This window comes from Corapipo altera, unplaced genomic scaffold (genome assembly GCF_003945725.1).
Source record: "Corapipo altera isolate COAL_440 unplaced genomic scaffold, ASM394572v1 0, whole genome shotgun sequence".
NCBI classification, from domain to species: domain Eukaryota; kingdom Metazoa; phylum Chordata; class Aves; order Passeriformes; family Pipridae; genus Corapipo; species Corapipo altera.
Window position 1 is genome coordinate 49,994,699 of NW_020884872.1, and position 24,056 is coordinate 50,018,754.

General features: G+C 42.0%; 1 protein-coding gene across 1 annotated transcript; it reads left to right on the forward strand.

Moving 5' to 3' along the window:
- The first annotated feature begins 12,748 nt into the window (after positions 1-12,748).
- KCTD12 (potassium channel tetramerization domain containing 12) lies at positions 12,749-17,483 on the forward strand. The gene has a single exon (XM_027646467.1). It carries the CDS (start codon positions 13,036-13,038, stop codon positions 14,032-14,034), a length of 999 nt encoding a protein of 332 aa, XP_027502268.1. The 5' UTR covers positions 12,749-13,035; the 3' UTR covers positions 14,035-17,483.
- The last annotated feature ends 6,573 nt before the right edge of the window (positions 17,484-24,056 follow it).

Below are 24,056 nucleotides of genomic sequence, written 5' to 3' on the forward strand. Positions count from 1 at the left end.
ACTTGGAGGAATTTCACATGGAAAAAGAGTCTGGTCTGGATCCCTTTCCCCACCCACGACTTGGGGCGGCCCAGTTCTAGTTCCATTTCCATCTGAGGAACCATTCCGACCTCTTGAAGGATGGGGAAAGGGAACTCCAGGGGTTTCTTCAGGGGTCTCTTCTGATCCTGAGCCTGTAGGGGAGAGGTGCTACCCCCTCCCCCCCCCCGCACGTGGCCCCATGGCCGGCACAGAGACAGGACACCGGGCGTGGAGAGGAGGCAAGAGAGCATTTATTGGGGGGATGCTACATTTACAGGGTTTAGGAGGATCCACAGAGTAACCAAGTCTCAAGGGGCTTACAGGAACACCCAATCACAAGAAGAGGTTAACAAAGGCCAATGGGAAACACCTCAGGACACCTTCCCAGGACATTCCTGAGATAACATTACCGTGGGGGGTGTTGGAAAGAAGGGGCAATGACTCTGCAAAAAGGTAAAAGCCATTTTAAAACCTGTTTAAACCACAGTTTTCCCATATAATGCAGGTTTAGTGCTACACTCTGGAGGGTAAGTTCACACCACCCTGATGAGGCTAGTTGGCCTACTGCCCATAAGCAGGAGTGCCTATGTTTGCAGGAACCTGAGTTATTAAACATTCTTCATTAAATGGCTTCTTCCAGCTGTGGTACTGCAGTGCTTTAAAAACAGAGAGCAGAGACAGCACTGCCACCTGCTGCTCCCAACATGGCTCTCATGCTTCACCAAAGGGCATCAAAGCTTTGTTTTAGAATCACAGAACAGAATGAACGGGAAGGGACCCTCAAGGATCACTGAGTCCAACTCTTGAAGTCTGGGTGGTAAAAGCTAGTATGTACTGTAAAAATACAATTACTGTAAAAGCAAATATTTAAAAAAATAATAAATAATAGTTCAGTGTAAAAAGTTTACTTACTGAAATCACAGGTAATTAGCCTCTTACTAGACTAAGGCTTTATATTAATAATACTGTCCTTAAAGAAAGGCATTATGGACAACGGACAAGAGTGATAATGGAAAGAATAATATGCAAGAAAACTACATTCAAATGAAATGCATGATCTAAAAGTTAGAGTACATGTATTTACACTTTTTCTGCATCACCTGTCCTATACAGCTGAAATTATTAGCCTGAGTCTTACATGGGAAAAACTGCAGGGAATTTTGCCACCAAGGTTAGAGAGGCCAAAATTTCAACTTCTATATTTACATTTGCATGTGGATTTCACTGGGAAAGATTTGCTTCCTGGCTTTTGGAACATCATCACTTCTTTGTGCTAGATTCTAAAGCCAACTGCTTTTTATGTTAAAAACAGCACTTGGCACACAGTATGGCATTAACACCTGCTTATATTTTGTTTTGGGATGCTTTGAATCAGGATCATCCTTGCTTATCAAGTCAAGCTGTCTACTGCTTCACTACCTAAGGTGTATTAACACTGCTTTGCAAGCCCATTCTTCTTCCCTATTAGAGTCCTTGGTCATAAATCATTCAAAGCCTTCAACCTGAACCCAACTGTACTGCTGCCTTTATAAATTTTTATTTATGCCAGGAAACTCTTTGGGATGTCAAAAAAGAGCTGACTGAAACAAATGCATTACAATGTATTTCTTTCCTCCTGCAGTGCAAATTCAAGCAGGTTAGCTTCTAGCACTTGCAGCTTGAACAAGAGTGGAACAACGGAATATTTCCCTAGCCAGATATGATTCTCAGCTGTAAGAAAAGGAGTAACACAGCATTACCTCCTGGACAGGCAGGTGCCTGGCATTTCTAGCTGAGGCATATTTAACTGGGTCCTCATTTGGATGCATCAGGCTAGGAGGTTTACCCAGCCAAAGCACTGTGGACATACTCAGTCCTTTCTAAGGAAAATTACTATGAATCTTAACACAAACATTGAACATGATACTCCCAGACTAGTTAAAACACATGACACAGAAAATACTACTACTAACTACAATAATAAAGAAATCAAGAAATCATCTGAATACAACTGGGAGTAGTAAGCCACTATGAAGTTCAAACTTAACAAGAATGGAAAGTAGAAGGAAAAAGTTATATGGAGTAAAGTTGTGCACATTTGCTTATTCACACAGTGTTAGCAGGCAAAACACATTCAGGCTTTCTGTGCATTTACCAATATATTGTTTCTCACTGATACAGCAGCTTGAAATAGCACAAAACTATCTACTGTCTAACTAGCTCAGGTGATAGATGTTTGTGCTTCAGGGGCAGGGATTAATGAATTAAATTAGTTATGCTTTCCTGTGCAGCAATTTGCCAGAAGAAGTGTGGGTGAATTTGTGATTTGCATAATAACAAGGTTTGAGACACTCAAAGATGAGGAAAATAGAATATTTCAGTTGGATGGGACCTACAATGATCACTTAGTCCAAGATTTAGCCAAACAGCTCCAATTGATGTAAGTGGAAGTTGTGTGGCTAAGATGGCTAATCAGCTTTGTGTCTTCAACCAAGAATCTTTATAGTATCATAAGTGTTCTTATTTGTGCTCTGAGTAAGCTGAATACTACATAGCAGAGGAATTGTTTAAATCCTACAAGAACACTCAAGATGCAGGACCAGTGAACAGAACAAACCAGGTACTAGCTTAAGATGGTGTGATCTGTAAGGTTTAAATGCTCAATAAGCCTACTGACAATACCCAGCTGAGATTTGGAAACAAAATTTTATTCTTCACAGGGGAAGCACAATATCAGCAAAACCATTTTTCCTCAAAAACCTAAAAAAAGTTTATGCAGAAGAATAAATTACATGAAGCAGGGGAAAACTACTTGGGCAATTGTTACACAGTCAGTTTACAGCATGTCAGTCACTGTAATACGTATAGATGAGACTATCTTGATGTTTCCCAAGCTGTATATCAAACACATATTGCTGGAATGTACCCAGCTCACTTCTGAATAGCTCCTGTGGGTAATATGATTACTAATACAAACATAGTTACAAATATTTTTTGTCATATAGCTACAAATCAATTCATCTGCTCCTCCAGTCCATCTTACTCTTGACCCCTGCTCTGGATCCATGACTTGTAGTTAATTTGGCACTGTTGATAATCTGGCCTCTTGTACCTGCAGAGATGCCAACTCTTAGAGTTGTACATAAGTACCTTCTCTGGCTTCACATAGACATTCCCTTTCTACTACAAAGCGAAAAACCCCAAAGAGGTGTGTTGAATATATTCACCCTGGATGATGGAAAAAAAGAACAGGACAGTAAGAGGAAGAAGGTAGATTTTTCTTGGAGAAAGTAATCAGAACATCCCCTACTAGTACATGTCCTCCTGTTGCCAGCTGGTGGTGATCCAAACATCATCTTTGTCCACTAGAAATCAAAGGGAGAGCCACATCAGCCTTGACTTGGGGACAGAGGCTGAGAGATTAAGAAAGGTCACCTGGGTAGGTTACCGATGAGTATTTTTAAGTCACTCCACTATCAAACAGGTTTGAATAACCACATTTATTGTTAGTATTATACATATATATATATATATTGGTATTATACACAGTATTAAGTACATGGCTATGTAGCTATTGCACTCCTCTAAAACACTGAAAAGATGGACTTGAGGGCTGGTAAAATACAGAAATAATAATTCTGTACTTATTTTGTTTTTCCTTAACTATGTATTTCATTTCTTCCTTTCTCCTCTTCCCTCTTAAAAATCCTTATACTTGGCAGCTTTAATTTTTTTCCTCTTTCAGATTGTCAGTCACAGACAATGTCTTGACTTACAATGAAATCTTTTCTTATTCCAGAAGCCTTTTTTTGTCAGTATGACTGCAGGCTTCATGCTTATCTCCTGCTTCTCAGATAAGCTTCCCCTTCACTAAGATCCATCCTATAATCTCAACCTATTTCTATGTGATTTAACCTCCTTGAGTTGAATAGATTTTTTTTCTGCCTGTTTTATTTGAAAGGATTTTATTTAAGGGAATCAGTTCTGATACAATCTAGACTCATGGCATTCAGTTAAAAAATACAAATGATAATGAAGAAAGCTTTCCATTTTCTAAGAAGGGCACTTTGGCAAGAACTGTACATACACAATACACATGAAAAATTAAAAGGTGAAAAGAATAAACAATTTCCTTTGCATGAGCAAAACTCTTTCCAAACTAGCAAAACTTTATGGCATATACTTCTGTTGTCTTGCTGCTGATGTAGGAAAGATAATTCCTGTGCTTAGTTCCTAAGCAATTAATAATTTTTTTTCCAACAGCTTGCAGTATACAAAGAGAGGAGAGCTTTTTAAAAATCTAATTCCTATATTCTCAAGGGTTTAGAGAACGTGTAGGTTGATGGAATAAGTGGCTGTGATTTTCTGTAAATTCAGACATTTGCTTCATTAAAACTTCATTAAATCTAAACACTAACACTCTTCATTCCATATATCTCTTAAATATTCCAAAGTCTCTCAAACATTTATTCTGCTGATACATTCACTTTTAGTGATAATTATTTGTATTTACATACATGACTGAAACTCCTAGCTATTGTAGACAGATGATATCTTACAGGAAATCCCTACAAAGCAGAGTAGTAATCCCTCTATGTAAACACTTGGAACAGGAAAGCACATTCAGAATTTTATAGACACATTAATTGAATCCTATTTGGGCCTCTCCAAGAGGTCAAGAGCAAAATACATGCAGTCAACTTTTCCAAGCAGGAAGACAGGCTTCTCACAGAATCACAGAATATGCTGAGTTGGAAAGGACCCACAAGGATCATCGACCGCAACTCCTGGCCCTACACAGGACCATTCCCAAGAGTCACATCATGTGCCTGAGAGTATTGTCCAAATGTTTCTTGAACTCTGTCAGGCTTGGTGCTGTGACCACTTCCCTGGGGAGTCTATTCCACTGCCAACCACCCTCTGGGTGAAGAACCTCTTTCTAACATCCAACCTAAAACTCCCCTGCTACAACTTCAGGCCATTCCCTCTCCGGCACTTACCCTTGTTGAACTTCACATGGTTGGTGATTATCCAGTTCTCTAATTTGTTGAGGTCTCTCTGCCTTCCAGGAAGTCAACAGCTCCTTCAAGTTTTGTATCATCTGCAAACTTGCTTAGTATCCTTTCCAGCTAAACTCACCCCCAAAAGAACTGCGGCAACTCTGTTTCTCTTTACAGGTAAGAAACAGCTGCTTTGCATTAATTTGGGCAATAACACCTCATTAGCACAACACATCAGCAAGCTGGGAAACATCAGCTATGCCTGATTAAGTTGATTCCAAGTTTCTTCAAGCTTGGCTCAGTCTGAACTGAAAATCAGGTTGGGCTATGCAGTGGGTAACGGGTGGAAGTAGTTCTGGAAACACTGTGAATATAAGGGCTGAAGAAAATGTTCTGACAAACTCAACTTTGGCCCTAGCAGAGGGCTGTTTGCTATCTCACTCCCTACGCAGATGTTTTTGCCAGTTTAGCAGCAAATCACTTCCCCTGCCAAGTAACTGAAATGTATTCTCCATGACACATTAGTTTACGTAGCAGTTCAGGAAGGGTATCAGTGAATAGGAGGTCTAGCATCTCTTTTGGCACAGGTCGAACTGCTGAGATACACTGCCTGCAGGAGCTAAGATTATCTAATTACAGCCTTCACTCACAGATGTCCCCACTGGCATGAACTCTAGTTATAGCCATTGGCAACATGTACTTTGGCAAGGTCTTGACAGAATGGATATTTTCCAGGGTATCTGGAGCAGCTCAGAGCTTGCCGAGCTGCACTTACCATGTAGGACAGTCTGTGCTCTGAGGTCAAAGAAGGAGTAATAAGTTTGAGTAACCTAATGATAAGGGTTCTCTTTCTCTGTGTAGAGATATTGGTTTTAATCTTCTAGGTGTTAAGGTGAACAGCCAGTCTCTAATGAGACTTTATAATTTTGTTTCAGTCCATGTCCAGAGATGATGAAGGCTGGTGGACAGATACTTAACTGCGGAACACACTAGAAGGCTGGAACCACCTCTTCTGTACTCTAAGCATCCTCCAGGACTGATACTCCGAGGGGACATGAGCAAGCAGGGGCCTATGAAACACTAAATAAGCCTTGTGACACCATTCATTCCTTGATAGTGTAATACCACTTGTTAGCTTACATGAGGTGTGAAACAAGCAGGATTTGACACCGACAAGATCAGTTCTGCCATTGAGGATACAAACTTAGGTCTCGGTAGAGAAAAAAAAACAAACTAGTGCAAACATGGTTTTCTTAGGTACTCAAGCAAGGTGACTAAGGTAGTAAAAAAATCAGTTGCCAGCTTATCCGTACTAGAGTGCCTGCTGTAGGCTTGCACTTTCTTAATACTCTTGCAGATGCTGCAAGCACCTGGTAAGGATTGTGATATTTCTTTTATTAAAAAGAAAATTCTTTCATTAAAGAGAAATTTTAAATAGTTTTCAACAGAAAAAGATGCAAAGAGAACAAGGCAGTGCGTTCAGTTTCTGAGTCTGTTGAAATGAATAATTGCATTTCATTTGTTTATTTTCATCTATCTTAAAGAGTTAACATTGGCTAAGCACAGCTTGCATTGTTACATAGTGACAGAAAGCAAAAGTAAATGCATTAATTACTGTTCACTGACCACAGTTATGATTTTGAAACATGTTAGATTAGTAAACAGTATACCTCCAATAATCACAACTAAAGTGAATACATAAATTTGAAGGACACAATCACTAATGTCATTATTAACTACTTTACCTTTGAAGAATCACTCTGTTAAATAATAATTATTTCAATAATTTTGAATTCCTTTGTTAAACACATTTTTGTAAAAGAAGGGTATAAGTAAGACCTGTAAATTTTGAAAATTTTATTAAAAAAGCATTTTCTCCTGGATAGAATTCCTCCCAATGAATGATGCCACCCTTGCGATTGAAGAACAGACTTAGGGACAACCCTTAACTTGCTCCTCTGCAGACCTGTGCTCTCATCTTTTGAATTGTATCCAAAAGGCACCCAAAAATGTGCTTTTATCTCACTAAAACCTATCCTGAAGCCTGACTGACCCTACAGGAAGGCAGGCTGGTAAGAAGTGGGAGTAGAGGTTGGGTTTTATATCCTAATTAGCCAGATAATGAGTTACATTTTCCCTATTAGAAGAGCTCCTTTGCTGAATCCTCCTACTGTCAATTCCAGGAGACAGCTTAAGGCTGTTGACCCATGCTAATGGTTAATGTAAAAATCAGTGTAGTTTCCACTCACATTTGCAGAGGTCTGATTGTCTTTCTAGTCGTTGCTGTGGTAGAAGCTAGGTCAGAATGCTATTTATTCACAGATAGGAAAATCACTGAGGGAAGATTTGAAGACGTGAATGAAATGTTTCACAGAGATATGGAAGATTAATTTCAGAGAGCCCAGGCTCACAAAAAATAACTGATTTAAAGCTGCTCCATAGGGGTTATGAGTAATTGAGTGTAGGAGAAAAACTTCACACATCATGCATGTAAAATACCACACCACTACATGCATAAAACGACATATCTGTCCTCTGCTTCTTTGGTATTGGACAGAGCTGTAAATTCCTGATAATTAAGCAAAACACAGTAGATCGTGCATCACATTTTCCTAGATATCACCTGAAAAGAAGAAGCTGGGACTTATTTCTCCATCTGACATAAGGTGCATAGCCTCTTTTCTTGTGTCCTCCAAATTCAGTGACCCATGGGATGTGTGTAGAAGGTGACCCATTCAGTGCTCCTCTTTATGGAGGCAGAAACTACCTGCGTGTCTCCATGACATTGAGAGGGTACCTTTTGTCTTCCAATTTTTGCAAAGGTCCTTGAAGGAAATTAACACAGCTCTGAGCTTCACTAATTGCTCACTTGATTATGCTTCTTAGTCACATTCTGTAGCTCTGTATCGGCCAAGGACATAGAATACACAGCTAATGGCTGTCTCTCCTTCCCTCCCTTACTTCCTCCCTCCCACTCCTCCAGACTCTGCAGAGCATTGCCCTCACAAAATCATCCAAAACAATGTCTGTAGCCCCTGGCAGGAGGAAAGTGCTTGAGCACTTGATGACCTTCTGAGGTTCCTTACTGAAAAATCAGAATAATTGTATCTTTCAGGCTGTATCTTTCAGGCTTGAGCATGTGGATTTTCATAGCAGCTGGATTTCCTAGAACATGCAGTTCCAGCCAAACATATTCAACTGTATAGGCAAACACACAGACAAAACAAGCTCTATGAGCAGATATTATCAGATACAACTTCACAGGTAACATTCATTACAACTCACATGAAATATGGAAATCTACAAATGTGTGCATTTGTGTTGTCCAGCTATATACACCAATACTGAGTTTACAGAAGGAGAGTACTCCCTTTTGAAGTAGTTGAGTTCTTCTGTCTTTGGGTTGAATAATGCACAATTCAATTTTTTGGAAATATTCCTTGCTATGACTTGACTATAACAGTGAGGCTGATAAATTTCACTCCGAACAATGACTCAAAAATGGGAAAGGTTTCACATAATAGCCACCCACTGACCATCAAAGTCAAACCTGTGGAACTTCACACATTTTGGAGAGAACATAAGTCCCAAAAATGTGAAGGATTCCCAACCCTTAGGCAATAAACTCTGCTGTGGGACTACCAGACTCTTTTTCCTGCATCCTCTAAGCATCACCTATGCTTTAAATTAGCATATTTGAACCTCTAGTTCAGTTTAGATCACTAACAACTTCTGATGATTTTATGCAGAAGGCTAAATATTTCACTGCATTCAATATTACAATTCAGATAACTCAGTCATACATAACTAGGCATTTTCTAAGCGACATTATACCATTTCACACAATGCAGACGGCAAGAAGAAATAAAACCCCAACACTTTAGTTCAGAACGGGGTAAAATGTGTTCTTGCTCTGTGAAGTTTCTCAAGAAGTTGAATATACTAGTATAATGGTTTAAATCTGCCTTTAGTATAGTTTTCTCTTTATCATGTATCTTGGGTCGTTCCGCCAATACTTAGGAGCCCTTTGCATTTCTTAATTGCAACGTGGATTTACTCCCACTAGGTGGTACCCTTCCTCCATGGTTTGTGAAGGAAACTGTCCTCTTTGAATAAACTTGGACCACCCATGGGTGCACTTCCCAAAATGCAAAATAGGGGCCCATCGTGAAGGAAACATCTTTGTAAACACTGAAACAATAAAAGAAAAGCCTCCCCGTCCCCCCCAACAAACAAACAAAAACCTCCAACCAACCAATCAAACCGCCCCCCCAAACCGAACCAATACCCCCAAAAACCAGTCCAAACTTCTCAAGATATTAAAAGAAAAGCTGTTGAATCCCAAAAGATTAAGACAGTATGCCCATAGCTAGTTCTGGTAGGCAGCTAACAAACATTGAAATGTGACTGTCTTATCTGAAGGAGCTATTGCTCAGAAATGTCACAGTACTGCACAAAGAAATTCAACTACACATTGTCATAAAGCCTTGCCTGTCCAATAGACCATATTTAATATTTAATGCCCTTTACAGGGGGTGTATGCCTCTGGAGGCATTCTGTGGCAGTCGTCAATGTTATACATACTGATATTTCACTGTCTCCCACACAAAGTAAGAATAAACCACTGAGATTATGACTGTGTTATGCAACTCAGTGACTGACACATAAGTAAAAAATTGTTGATATATTTACCCATTGTAATATCCACAGATGAAGTCCAATTCTCCCGAGGCAAACATAGTCAAATGAAAAGTGGTAGGAAATGGAGAAGAAACTAGATGAACATTTTGTGAAAAGAGGAAAAAATCTGTTGATGAAAGAAGTTACAATACCAAAGCCTTGCAGCCAGACAAAGCATAAAGCAGCAGTGAGATGCCCATGGAATATAATTCCTCTGAAGAGACATGGTTCCAAAACAGATATTTCAGTGCTGGGCATGTTTTTAAGCCTAAAAAATGACATCTCAGAGACAAACACTGCAAGCTGGGTCTCTGTCCAGGAGTGTTGAACAGGCTCTATGAACAGTATCTTCCTATGACAAGGCTCCTTGATCCCGTTTTGAAGGGGAGTCCAGAGTCAGCTACATATTGACACAGAGAACAGTGCAGTGGGATGGACTGGTTTGCACCCCTAAAGAAAGATTCAGGACAGTGGGTCAAACAAAGTGCTTGTGACAGCTGTGTCTCCCCCCATCCCTATAATGTGCATGGCTTTGGACGTCATATAGTGCTGCACAGGGGCATGGTGGGTCCTTCTCACCTGGCCTGCCACTAGATGATAGGCAGTGGAGGTAAAGCTCTGGAGAGCCAGTGTCTGAAGGAGGAGTGTAACTTACTCGTCTCTGAAGCTTCTGAAAACATGAGCTGGAGGACCCACTAAGCTCAGGTCTTACGAAGTCTTGTCTCAAATCTAACAAAGCTCAAGGCAAACAGAAAGTTGAAGTCTAATAAATATGTTGGTGCCTTTTTTTTTGGTTAACCTACTTTAACACTCACCCAATGCCAGAAAAATTAAATGTAATTAACAGATTAATTAAACATCCCTTTTTTTATATGGGAGCATTTGTTAAGACTCACCTGCTGCTAGGTACAAAATCTTCCACTGCAAATTCTGCGATGAATAAGCGCCTGCACATTATATGATCTCATCTTCTGGGTGCACGGTTTAATCACAGTGCTCTCGATAGAGAGCCCACACTAGGGAAGCACAGTTTAAAATACTAATCTGTGGGAGGCTCTTGAGGTGGTTTCTTGCTAAGTATGGCCAGGAGCAGGGTGATGTGGAGGGAGATGCCACGTTAAGAGACCAAGAAGTAAAAGTAACTCCATAAAACTGTCACCAGCAAACCACCATGTGCAAATTTCATGTGCTTTTAGTCTGGTGAATTGACCCTAAAATAGTATACGGGAAGAAAACAAAGATTCCCTGTGTGCCAGCAGATCAGTCACGCTATTTTAATTTTTTTTCCCTACATCAATAAACTCAGATGTTTAAAGAGGTAGCAAAACAACTTCATTGAGGCTCATTTTATTTTTTCCTGATCTTTCAGAACTGTTTTAACCTCTCTCCTACTCCTCTCAAAAAAAAAAAAAAAAAAAAAAAAAAAAAGAAAAAAATGAGAGAGAAACAAGCTCCTGTAACAAAATGTCAGCAAAACATCAGATTAACCTACTTTGCCATTTTGCTCCCACAAACGAAAATACTTGGTGTTCAAAGTAATGGCAGCTGGCTTTCTCACATGGAAAACATAATGTTCCACACATTTGTTACCATATTCTTAGTCTTGTTGAGACGAAACTCCTGTAACTTCTCAGTGTCCAGTGTTTCAAGACCACCCGTCTCCATCCTTAGACTATGGTATCCCCATCCGTTCTCACTCGACACATCGTTCTTCTTTATTATCTACTCCCTTTTCAAAACTTATATTTCTCAATTCCTTTTCTTCCTCTTCTTCTTGTCTTGTGCAAACTTAGCTTGCTTCTTCAGAACTAACTTGCCTTTCCTTCCTTCCTGATTTCTCAAGTTTTGAAGGACTTCTACCCCCTCCCTCTGCATCTTTTGATTTCTACTTCATGGACGACTGTAACCCATAGAGGGCTTCGTTCACCCCCACAAAAGGAAAGCATTGACCATTGTCTTCATACTCCTCAGACCTGTCCTTTCAGCTGTTCTCTCCAGGAAGAAAGCACACTGGAACTCCCAGGGGAGTGCAACTGCATACATCAAGGCAGCAGCTCTTTACTACTGCTTGCAAAGAGATACAGAAACGTATTAAATTCAGGCAAAAGCCTGAAACGTAATTGAAATGCTTTCCACCAACGCATGTTAAATAGGTGCTTATGCTTCACGCAGATCTTTATGTATCCTAATTAATCGAAATTAAATCTGAGCTGTAAGGGCACCCAATTATACACATATCCACACAGACACGAGGAGCCTGGCTCTCATGGTGAAGTGCCGCTTGTCAGGCAGCTGCAGGGGACCCCATCCACTCCGGGGTGCCCCGCACCACGGATTCCTCCGGCCGGCGGAAGCCGGTTCCCGGCGGTGGGGCACCCCTAGAACGGCGCTCTTGCTGCCATCCGACGGTGCGACCCGCCGAGTCTCCCTCCGAAAATACGGATCGGCGGGAGGTTTTCACGGAGTCCTTATGGGCATTAAAAATCTGCGTAGTGATGCGGGTGTCCTGCAAGCCAGAAACGGGCCGGGGACCCGGGTGAGGCGAGCGCGGGCAGCAACGCACGCTCGCGTTTTCCCCTGCAAAGCCGACAGGACAGAGGGTACATGGTTACCTCGTCGGGGGTCTCACTTGGCGAGGGTTTGGACAAGCCTTAGAAGTATTAGCAGGGGTACAGCACAGCTCCTTCAGCGGGGCAGCAGTCCTGCCGCTTCCTCGCTCCAGCTACCCGGGGCGAACAGAGGGGTTTTCTTGCCTGCGAAAAGACAAGACGCCTCGGAGAAGTCGGGGAGCGAGCTCGGAGGGGTTAGGGGAGGCAGGGAGGGAGGCGGCCCACCCAAGGTTTTATCTCCGCTGGCCGTGCACCGCGGTGCTCCTCCACGGCCAGGGAAGCCCGGCGGCCGCGCACCGTGCGCGGAAAGGGTCCCCCCGCAACCGGGGAAAGAGCCCCGGGGCAGCGCTGTGTGCGGGGGGGGGGGGGGGGGGGGGGGGGCGGAGGACGATGAAGGGGGACCCTGCGTCAATGCAGGGCCGTCCCCTTCCCCTCCCCGTGCGCTCGGCTCTGCCTCCCGCCAGCCTCCCACGCCTCCCGCGAGGTGCGGCCGCGATACATAAACACGGCTCCGCCGCCGCCGCCGGGGCTTTCCATTCGCAGCCCGACGGAGGAGCTCGTCCGGCAGCGGGGAACGCAGCGGCAGAGCGGCTCCGGCGGCAGACGGGGCGGGAGGCTCCGGCGGGCAGCAGCGGAGGGCTGCGCGCTCCCTCGAGGGCGACGGCCGTGCCGTAGCCCAGGCGGCCGGAGGAAGAGCAGGAGGAGGAAGGGCGTGGGCTCCCCGCCGGCGGCGGGCTCCCTCCGGTATGGCCCTGGCGGACAGCGCCCGCGGGCTGCCCAACGGCGGCGGCGTTTCGCCGGCTGCGGGGAGCGGGGCGCCGGGGAGCGGGGCGGTGGCAGCGGCCACGGGCGGCTGGTCGTCCTTCCCGGAGATCGTGGAGCTGAACGTGGGCGGGCAGGTGTACGTGACGCGGCGCTGCACCGTGGTCTCGGTGCGCGACTCGCTGCTCTGGCGCATGTTCTCGCAGCAACAGCCCAGCGAGCTGCCCCGGGACAGCAAGGGCCGCTTCTTCCTCGACCGCGACGGCTTCCTCTTCCGCTACATCCTGGACTACCTGCGGGACCTGCAGCTGGTGCTGCCCGAGCACTTCCCTGAGCGCAGCCGCCTCCAGCGGGAGGCCGAGTACTTCCAGCTGCCCGACCTGGCTCGCCGCCTGGCGCAGCCTCGGGCCGTCGCCGCCCGCCCCGCCGCCCTGCACCGCGACGGCTCCATCTGCGCCGAAGAGCCGCCGCCGCCGCTTCTCGGCTACCTGGAGGCCGAGCCGCTGGAAGGAAGCGGCGGGGCCGTGGCGTCCGCTCCGTCACCTACCGCCAGCCGCAGCCCCTCGGGCGGGCCGCTGCTCACGCCCTCGCAGTCGCTGGACGGGGCGGGCGGGCGGCGCTCGGGCTACATCACCATCGGCTACCGGGGCTCCTACACCATCGGGCGGGAGGCACAGGCCGACGCAAAGTTCCGGCGGGTGGCCCGCATCACTGTCTGCGGCAAGACGGCCCTGGCCAAGGAGGTCTTCGGGGAGACGCTGAACGAGAGCCGCGACCCTGACCGCCCTCCCGAGCGCTACACCGCCCGCTACTACCTCAAGTTCAACTTCCTCGAGCAAGCCTTCGACCGACTCTCCGAGGCCGGCTTCCGCATGGCCGCCTGCTCCTCCACTGGCACCTGCGCCTTCGCCCCCGAGCAGGGTGGTCCTGCCGATGACAAGATCTGGACCAGCTACACCGAGTATGTCTTCTGCCGGGACTGAGCATCCGCCCAGCCCGTGGCGGGGGGACAAGGCAGAGGCCCCTGCACACCCTCGCACCCAAGGTCCCCTCCCATGCCTGAAGGAGGAGGATGTGGAGGGGGCCCGTGTCCCCCTGTGCTTTCCTCACCCCGGTGTCTGCCTTCATGCGCAGGGCGCGTCAGCCCCAGCGCAGCCCTCACCCCTCTTGCAGCACCTCCTGACGGCCCTAGGGGCGGGAGGTCACTGTATTGTGCCTCGGCTGCAATGTCCCTGCTTGGCCACCACGTCCCTAATCAGTCACCATAGCCCGGCTCGCACCATTATCCTCCCTCCCGCATCTCCCAGTACCTGTGTTGGTTACGAGGAAGGCTAGAGATACTGGGAGTAGACAAGTACCCGTCCCACGAAAGTGTGCAGGTGTGCCCAGTCCCTGCCCCTCACCACGCACAGAGCTGAGGTATAGCTCTGGCAGGGTGGGCTGTTTTAAAAACCATCCACTTAGGGGCTGAGAAACTGATCTGAGTTGCTCAAAAGCAACTTCTGTTGGAGATGGCATGACAAATGGCTGTCTCTTCTTATCCCAAGACCCTTGTTGGGCAGACCCAAAATGGTCCATTTTAACCCCCCCCCAACAAAGTCATGTCTGTCTGTGAAAGACTGTCACATAGAAGTGATGCCTGACTCTGAGGGGTTTGCACTGGCTCATACTTTATCTGTAGAGATGAGTAATTCTGGAGGAGGCATGCCCTTCACAACTGATTGCTTCCATCTCCCCTCTCTGCTCCCCCTGTATCTCTGAACTCCTCTCTCCAAGCTGTTAAACTGGACCAGGGCCTGTGCAGCAAGCATGTAAGGCTGATGTGAAAGGACAAGTTTGCTGGATAACCAGCCGTTTGAACTATAAAGTGTCCTCAGAGACATGTTTATTCCATTGAGAGGTAAAACAATGACACTTTGCAAAATTACAGTGCTTGTGAATCGTAACTTTCATGGGTGGTCTGAAATCCTTATAATTCTTTTGCAGTTGCTGTCTATAATATGCATAGAAGTCTCAATGCATATTTCCTTAAACATCCTCAAAATGATGGGAGTGAGATGAAGCCAGGCTTGCCAGAGTAAAAGTAGGACCTGCTTCCTGGGAAGCTGAAATCTCATACCTTGAATTAATGCAGATGTACATTATAAATGTAATCAAGAGCACCCTGTGTATTATTTTTTGTCATGTTAGTGCTGTAAAACTCTCAAGCCAACAGAATTGATGACAACATCACTTCTTAAAGAACCAGTTTCTTAGTTTCATGGCAGTACTACCACTGACACTGCTATGTTCCTCTTCCTAGAGAAACTTAGTGCTTCTTAGGACAGGATTGAGCCCTGTCCTTAGAAAAACAAGAATGATGCCAACTTTCTTCAGGGGAAATTACCCCTTTTGAGCTGTATTTTGTTACTGCTGTCTAACAGTCTCTCCCGGAGGAAGCAGTCGTAATCTGCTTTGGAACAGATCATCTGAGCAGCAGGTTTTACGGTAGGGAAGATGGACCAGCTCTTTTTAATAAATTCTTGAAATCTGGAGTACAAAAGCACTTTCCTTTAAAAACCTAAACTTGATTTAAGAATTTGTATTGTCTGTTCAGACCATCACGGAAAAATAGCCTAAATATATGTGAAGTGTCGAAGAATTTAGTGGTACATATTAAAGGCTTGAAGTTGTGTTTTTAAAACTCTTGAATAATAAATTGTTCTAACTCCAAATTTAGAAATACTGCTAGCATTTATATTCTAACCAAAGAATTTCATAGTAGGTTTTTTTTTAAACCTTAATTTCTTTGAAAAGAGCTATAGCTACATTTCTATCAAGTTTCAGTGCTCAGTCTCTGCATTCACCCCTTTGTCTTTCATTAAGCGTGTGCACAACTGCATAAAACTGAAAAAAATTTTCATCACCATGGCTTTTTTTTTTTAATATTAGCAAGGTTGTTTATTGATATGATTAAATTGAAGATGTGCATATGAAAGCACTGGGTACTGTCCAATTGTAGATAGTTGTATTATGGAGTATTTTTAAAAGCAAAGAAATGTATACCTGCCAAATTAGATGAGCAATAAGATACAGTGAGAGGCCAATACACCTGAAGATGGGAGTGAAGCCTATTTGTCCTATGCCTTACTCTGAGATGATTTCTTTGTGCTTAACTTACTCATACCACAAGTGAAAGGACATTGATCACAGCTACTAGGTCTTTACAGTGCCATTCTCAAGAATAACGACTGTCTTTTTCTAGTTTCTGTTAAGTAACTCTGAAGTACGTTTTTTAAGATTTTGTATAAAATCAGTTTTCAGTAAAGTGTTCAAATTCGCTCTAGATATCTTTCTTTTTTTAAGAACCTGGTATCTTACTAAATCCATCATAGAAGCTATGAATAGCTTGTGATTTAATGTACATATATATACAGTATATAAACATTTTACATGAATCATTTAGTTTTTTAATCATTTTAGCGCTACAGGATTTCATAATATATCTAGCTTAGCATTTACACATTATGTTATGTACATAATATGGTAATGTTTTACTGGTTTCTTATACCTGTTTCTATGGAAAAACTGAATATGAGTATCATCAGCTTGTAGAATTGAAATTGATGACATACTTGCTTGAATGTGAATTGTAACTAAACTTCCAGGTGGCTGAATGCATCTCTAAAACGAAGATTGCCTGTATTTTGATTAATAATTGCCTATCCATTTGCGGGCAGATGACCCAAAAATTCTCATATTTTAAGTAAAAATGGATGTAATATAAACAGATGATTTTTTTTAATCTTTGTGTTTGTGCTAAAAACTTTAAGTGTTATTAGTGTTAAAAAATGGGGCCCTTTGTTTACTGTAACTCATTATCAGTATCATCAGTAGACTAAAAATGATGGTGCCATAAATGTAATAGTCATTTGGTGGTTTGCCACAGAAAATGATATTTTTCTGAAACATTACTTAGTAATCTCTGTACATTTTTTAAAAGGAAAAATGCCCATGGCAAAGTCACTGAGTTTTGCTGGTCTCTTGTATTGAAAGCTCAAAGAACGGATAAACACGGTGACTCTGCTAACTTGTTGGCATGAAAAAGGACAAAAATCTAAAGGCACAATACTGGAGTCCCATATATATTTTGTAGCGGTTGTTCGCAGTTCACGTACTTATGGAGGAATGCAGTAGCGTTTATAAGTGCTGTTAAGTCCCCTACAAAGGCAGTCTTTCTTTTAATTAGAAGTTAAGGCATAGGTCTTTTCGGTGATGCATATCATGAAGGGTAACTTTGCCTATGCTTGATTAGGATGTCTATATTTTTATACATGTAGATAATGAGCCACTTATTCATTCTTATTTTCCCATGTATAGAATTGAAAATAAAGATCCTCCTAGGAAAAAGTTGCATACCAAATTAAATTTTGTTCTTTAAATATTAACTCAATTGCGTGGTTTATGCTGTCCTTTTTATTCTCGGTAAAGATGTTGTTCCACAGTATCATATTCATAACTTCAGCAAAGACTCCAAACTGATATGTAACGCAGAAACACAGAGCAAAGAAAATTATGTGAATAGGGATCTCTAGTAACACTGGTGGCAAGAAAAACAGAAATGTATAATGCTCAGACTGCACAATTTCCTTTTAAGCATTGCAGAAAATTCTTGTAGTACTGGTCAGTCAGTCCTCAGGAAGACATAGTGATTAAGCAGTGTAATTTGAGTGGCACCGAGTCATGCTGAAGTAAAGTGTTGATTTTTTTAATGAAGCCAGAGGATAATAACATGGAATATAGGGTTCATTTAATGAAAGAAGCATTAATAGGTAAGATAATACGTGATTTGAGATAAATGCATTTAGAAATTCTCATTAGCTACCCTGTGATCTCTAGCAAACTATTACAAACTTGTGGTCAGGTTCATAGAAAATTAGTAGTGAATTGTTAGTACAATCCACATGTGTGAAGTGCCTGTTTTTTCTTGGCTAGCATGGTTATAATGCAGAGGAACCAGCTGAAGGAAGTTTAGTTAACTCTTTTATTTGACAGCTTGATAGTATTTGAGAGCTTTGTTATCATGCAATAATACAAGAAGGGAGATTGTTCCATGAGGAACAATACTTTGAGTCTGCCTTTCTGAAGATTTAGGTCTCATTTTCTTTGTACTACCGCTTCAACTACTCTGCTCACCCCCACCCATTTTATTTCACTTTTACATGGAAAAAGATGGTACACTCCTTGACAGAGCCACCTTCTGTTAGGCTGAAGGTTATGGCTGAATTTTAGCTCCCTCCTTCAGTGAACTACAGGTTTTTTCCTTTCTTTCCTTTACCCAGCCAGCAGTATTCATCAAATTTGTAAGAATGTAACAGCTGTGAGGTTTTTTTGGTTCTTTTGATTGTATTTGAAGTTACCCATCAAGTCAGAGGTTGTTAAGGGGGACAGATGTCCACTCAAATGGACAATACGAGTGTATGAGCCGTATTTCCTTAGGAAACAAGGCTAACAGAATACTGTAATTAATGCCTGGCACTGTCTATATAGTCCAGTTGTACTAAATCCCTGTAGACTGAGGAGGCAAGCAGTCACACACTGTTGTGACAGTGGCCACTCAAGTCAAGGAAATGGGTGCACTAGAATGTCTTAAAAAGACTTACAGACTCCAAATTTCTGCAGCATTTCCAAGTGTAGCTAGAGCAGCTTTGAGCCTTATTATACCAGCCCTTCTTGACTGCTTATCTTAAACCTGTTGGTAACTTTGGTGGAGAAGCTTTTTGTTATGAATATGGAGCTTTTGGGATTTCTGCACTTTTGGCTGGCAGAAATGGATCAAAATGTGTAGGAAAATATCTTCTGAAGGCTAGATTTGCCTCAGAGTTGTTTTTGTGGTTTTTTTTTTATTGTAGGAAATCTTCAGTATAGTTTTACTGAAATATTAGTGCTAGTGTGTTATTTATTTAGAAAGTACTAGCATTTAGTTTTATGAAACTGAATGCTAATTTTGTTTTTCATTAAAGTGAGCTGCATGTGTTTTTCCCCTGCTGCCAAACAAAACTTTTATGTATGACTGCTGAAGTAGTAATACCAATATTGCAAGTTGTCTGTTGGAAATACACAGCGCAACTGCTGAGCCAGTCAAAGCCATGGTTGGTCAAATTATCACATTTCTTTCCCATTCCAGTCTCCACTGTGTTCAAACTGGAATAAAATTAAATTCTGTTAGACATTCCTTGTTCTACAAGTTTTTTAGCACACACTGGAGCATTTGATACTTCCATCGAAGTTGTTGGCAACAGTGAGTCAGGGATTTGAAGGAAGTCTATTTCTTTGTGAGGAAATAAGAGCTAGGAAAAATCCTTGCACAAAATGGGAGCAGCCTCATGCATTTTGGGGGAATTTCTTGGTATCAAAAGAAATCAAAGATATTTTTCTCTATAATCCAAGTAATACACTCACACATTACTCCTAGCTTGCAAACCCAACCTGCCCCAAAAAGCTATAGTCCTTGATGACATTTGTTTGTTCTAGGTTTTATTTGATATCATCTGGCTGAAGGAAATGTTTGTGGGTTTTTTTTTTTTTTTCTCCTTCAAAAAAGCTCAGTGTTTAGCTGCTGGGAAATGACAATGTTAGCAGTACACCTTGCCTAGGGAGATGGACAGATGTGGGTTAATATTTTATCATCCTTTTTAATTCAACATAATGCGAAAGGTAGGGAAGTTTATATAGGAGCTTATAGGAATCATAGCATCACTAAGGTTAGAAGGCCCAGCTCCATATCGCCTCTGAATTAGCTTTTGCAGCTTAACAATTTTCTCAAACTAAAATTTAAGTAAGTGTTAATTCACTGAAGTTCAGCCAAAGAGGGTAAGACTGCAATTAAGAGAACAGCTCCATTGATAAAGAGCACATGATCTATGTTTTTCATTTGTAATTTTGGGGTAAAGTCGGAACATTAGTTAATTTATTAAGGAGCAGGCTGTTATTAAAAAAAAAAAGTAAAACAAAGAAAAAACCCTTTCCTCCAGTCCTCTCCCACCGTCTTCATCAGGGAATGCAGTGCTGGTGTGATGGGAACAACCTTTCTTTTTGGTTTCATAGTTAACTGAAATAACCTAAAATGTTACTACTTCAGTTTTGCCTGTTTTTCTGGTCATGGCAGAACTTTAGGGTCACACTCACAATTTTTAAGTGGTCCTTTAGCAAAGTATATATTCATAACTATGTAGACTTCTGTAGATTTGGATGTAGTTTGGTTTTGACTCAGATTTTCCAAATAGCTAAGTGACAGTGTCTCTCCTCATATTACAGCAAAGTCCATGATTATTAGAAGCCTGAAGTTAAAGTTTTTTCCCTCTAAAAGGGGAGAGACTCTTCCAGGAATGTGACTTTTTTTTTTTCTTTTTTTTTTCTTTTTTAGTAAAGGATCCAGATTATGCATTTTTTTTCCCAAATTTTTAGTCTTGTACAAACACTCCTAATTTTCCCCACCTTGTAAAAGTCACTTCCACATCTTCCTATAGCTGACAGCTCAAGGCATGAGTATTTCAGAAAGCTGCAAGCACTAGGAGGTCTTGCAGTAACTCACAAGTGCTCCAAGGCAATCCCTTCCTGCCATGGTCCCTTGTCAGAACCAAGCTGGGTGGGCTGCTGGTTGACCCAGAATGACCCACTGGCCCTGACCACAGCTGCCCCTTCTGCCTTGTTTCTTTCCTGGCCATGACCAAGGTAGGTCAGTAGTCCCTGAGCCAGCATGGTCTTGCTGCTGGTGCCTTGTCTGAATAAAGGGGCAGCATTTGTATTCTGGCAAGCTCTGTGCAGCCAAACAGCCACAAACTGGCACTTCTCCATTAGACTTCTGACCCACTTATTTCCAGGGTTTGCTTTCACAGTCTGCACTTTATCTGCTGTCTCAAGGTATGGTTGGAATATGGGAAAGATTTAGCTGTTTACAGTAGACTGTCTAATAGCTTATTTCCAGTTAAAAAGTTTTACATTTCTTCAAAATTTTGTGGTCTAAATAAACCATGAAAAGTGCTGAATAAACTACAAGAACACTGGGTAAAGGCAAATTTCTGTTGTAGGTGAGAGCAATGGCTTTATTAGTTTTTATTAGCATATTTATCCACTTGGACTAGTTTGTGTCATGTTAGAGGCTGAAGAGCACTCAGCTGTAGGTAACTGGCACAAACAGTCCAGTTTCTTTAGAAAATGTTAGAGGAAGAGTCTATGTATACAAATGCCATAACGTTTCTGTTTCTGGAAGAAGAATTTCAGCTTGACGATTACCAGATTGGATGTTTTTCAACACATCGCCTCCTAGGGTTTGAGGACAGAAAGAAACATCCAGATCACGTGATCTGCTGTGCAGCATAGCATTCACTGCAGGGCTTCCCCCAGCAATGTCTATACATCAGGCAGTGAAATCTCCTAGGCTGTCATCTAATCTCATGGACGATAACGCTTGTGCAAAAGAAGACATCACAATGCCTGACTAATTATTCTGGTGTGAATGTCACCAGCTTTAGCTTCCACCCAGAAGAGTCTGTAATGTCTTTTTCGCTTACAGCATGAGGCTGTAGAGAACCTTCTGTGGGAGGATATGTACAGATGCAGTTCAGTTGGTCTAGATCTGAGGATGAACTGTCCTGTCTTTTCCTTCAGTTCCCTGCCACTTGTCCCTGTAACCAGTTTTGTGTTGGCGCTGCTTATGTGGCCATGGGGTGGACCAGTTCAGAGACCTGGTGCAGATGAAAACCTTAAATAAGCAAACAGGAAAAGGCAGGTCAGCTTTCAGCCAGATCAGCTCCCTGAACTGGTTGACAGCATAATAAACTTACTACTACCCGGAGAAATAGCCTGATAACTAAACACAGTGAGCTCCTGTGGTCTGTCAGTAAGGCATGTTTTTCAGTTCTTTAGTAATTTTCTGTCTCTTCTCTAAATGCTCTTCAATTTATCAACATCTTTAGAAGTTCTGATTTCAGATACTGTTCAGTCTAGTAAGGGAATGCACCAAAACAAAGTAAAATTGTCCCATCCTCTGTTTTTTTCCGTTCATTTATCCAAGGTCTGCATTGGCAGACCAAGGGATTTAAGCATCACTGGAGTTTATGTTCAGTAAACCATGACTGTGAGCACCTGCATTCTGTTCCCTGAATGCTGTCCCAGTTATCAGTCAAAATGCATGTCAGTGCATAAGATGTTTTCTTATTAAACATTATGCCACATTTTAACTTCTAACAACTAAAGAGCAAAGCAAAAACTAGTACAAGTGGATCTATTTTCTACACTTCAGTCTTGATGGACATTACTGTGACGCAAAAATGTTCAGTATCATTTCCACTAGTTATTACATTGGATAAGTAGTTTTCAACTAGATAAATGGATGGCTAAGGATTGATTGTCAGATTGGCAGGCCTAAAGTTCCTAAATTACTCAATTTTTTTTTTTTAACCACGGTCTTCAAACAGTCTGTATTTTTTTCCAGCCCTTTGGAGCTCCCCCAGGAATCTGAGAATTTCTGAGAAGGCTGCTTTAGTAATTACACAGGCTTATAAAGACACCAGATGTAAATTGGCCAGACCCAATTGAAAAAAATACTCGTTACTCATATTTTTTGGATTAGTCTCAGAAGGGAAATTGGTCAATATTCTTAACAGAAAAAAAGAGCAAAATATTTATACTTTTCCTGAACAAACCTACAAATTCCATCTAGTATAGAAATACATACAATTTTTCACATTGTTCCAAATAAAATTAAATAATTTAATTTGTAATCATACTGACTACTACTTTCCTTGTGTTCTTTTTCTTTAACTTATTAAATTTATACAATGGAATTAGTACAGTACTTGGAATTTATAGCTTTTGATTTATACAAATCGTGATAGCCTTCTCTTTCCATTTTAGACTTTATGACTTTTTAATAGCAACTATCTGGATCCTATCCAGAATGTACTTTAACTCCTGCTGATCTCAACAAAGGTGCTATCACTACAGAATGCTAATGACAATTTAGAAAAAAACCCCAGTATTCTCTTTTACATTCAGGACTTTACATTTACATTCATTTGATGAACCTGTAACCTAGGATTTAGAAGTATACTATTTTTACAGGTGTCGTGATATGCAGCTAGTGGGAATTTATTCCATTGTGTTACTTTGTGTTTTCACTGTTTCGTCTCATTCTATCTACCGTGGTACAAGTCTAGAAAATATCTAGAGGATATACCTGAAGAGTATTTTCTCAGATCTTTCCTAGCACTGTTTTGACGCAGTTGCTTCTTCATTATATTCTGTTATTTATGTTATTCCTAAACTCCATTTACAGAGTTACCTAAGAACATTGCTGATATGCCCTTTGGAGTGGCACACAACTCATTCCTTTGTTCTTACCTGGACTTACACTCGCTGAAATTGGTATTTGCTTTTTTTGAGGCCCTGCTTCCAGTATGTATGAACTGGTATGGAAATCAGAGGGACAACACAGAACTGCAGCTGTGGTAGAGGCATGTGGCCAGGTAAGAGTGTCACTGGTGCCAATCTCTTAGCTCCTAGAGGCTGCACACTTTGCCTGTCCACCCCACCCCATGCTGTATGAAGGCTGATACTTCCTGGATAAATAACAAACTTTTAATGTTAAAAGTAATATTTACTTCTCTCTCATCAGGTTACTCCTCAAGAGAAGGCCCCATTGTAGCTTTAAATATAATTTTGTCTATAATTCCCTCACTAGAACCCATACAGTTGTCCTCTCCATTTTTCCCTTGATAGTCTCTTAAATATCTCAATGTTCTGCCCACTTTTTAATTTGTAGAATTAAATTACAGAAAATTAGAGGAAGAAATGTTTCTTTAAATTAGTATCCTTAGACAATGTGAAATTACTTTAAATCTTAATTTCTATAGCAGAAAGGGGAATAAAAGAGTTACTGGCTGATATCAGCAAGTCGTTCACTTTATATGGAATAACAGAAGAGGAAGTTCTGAATAACTTGGTTTCGGTAAAGCAAGAAAAT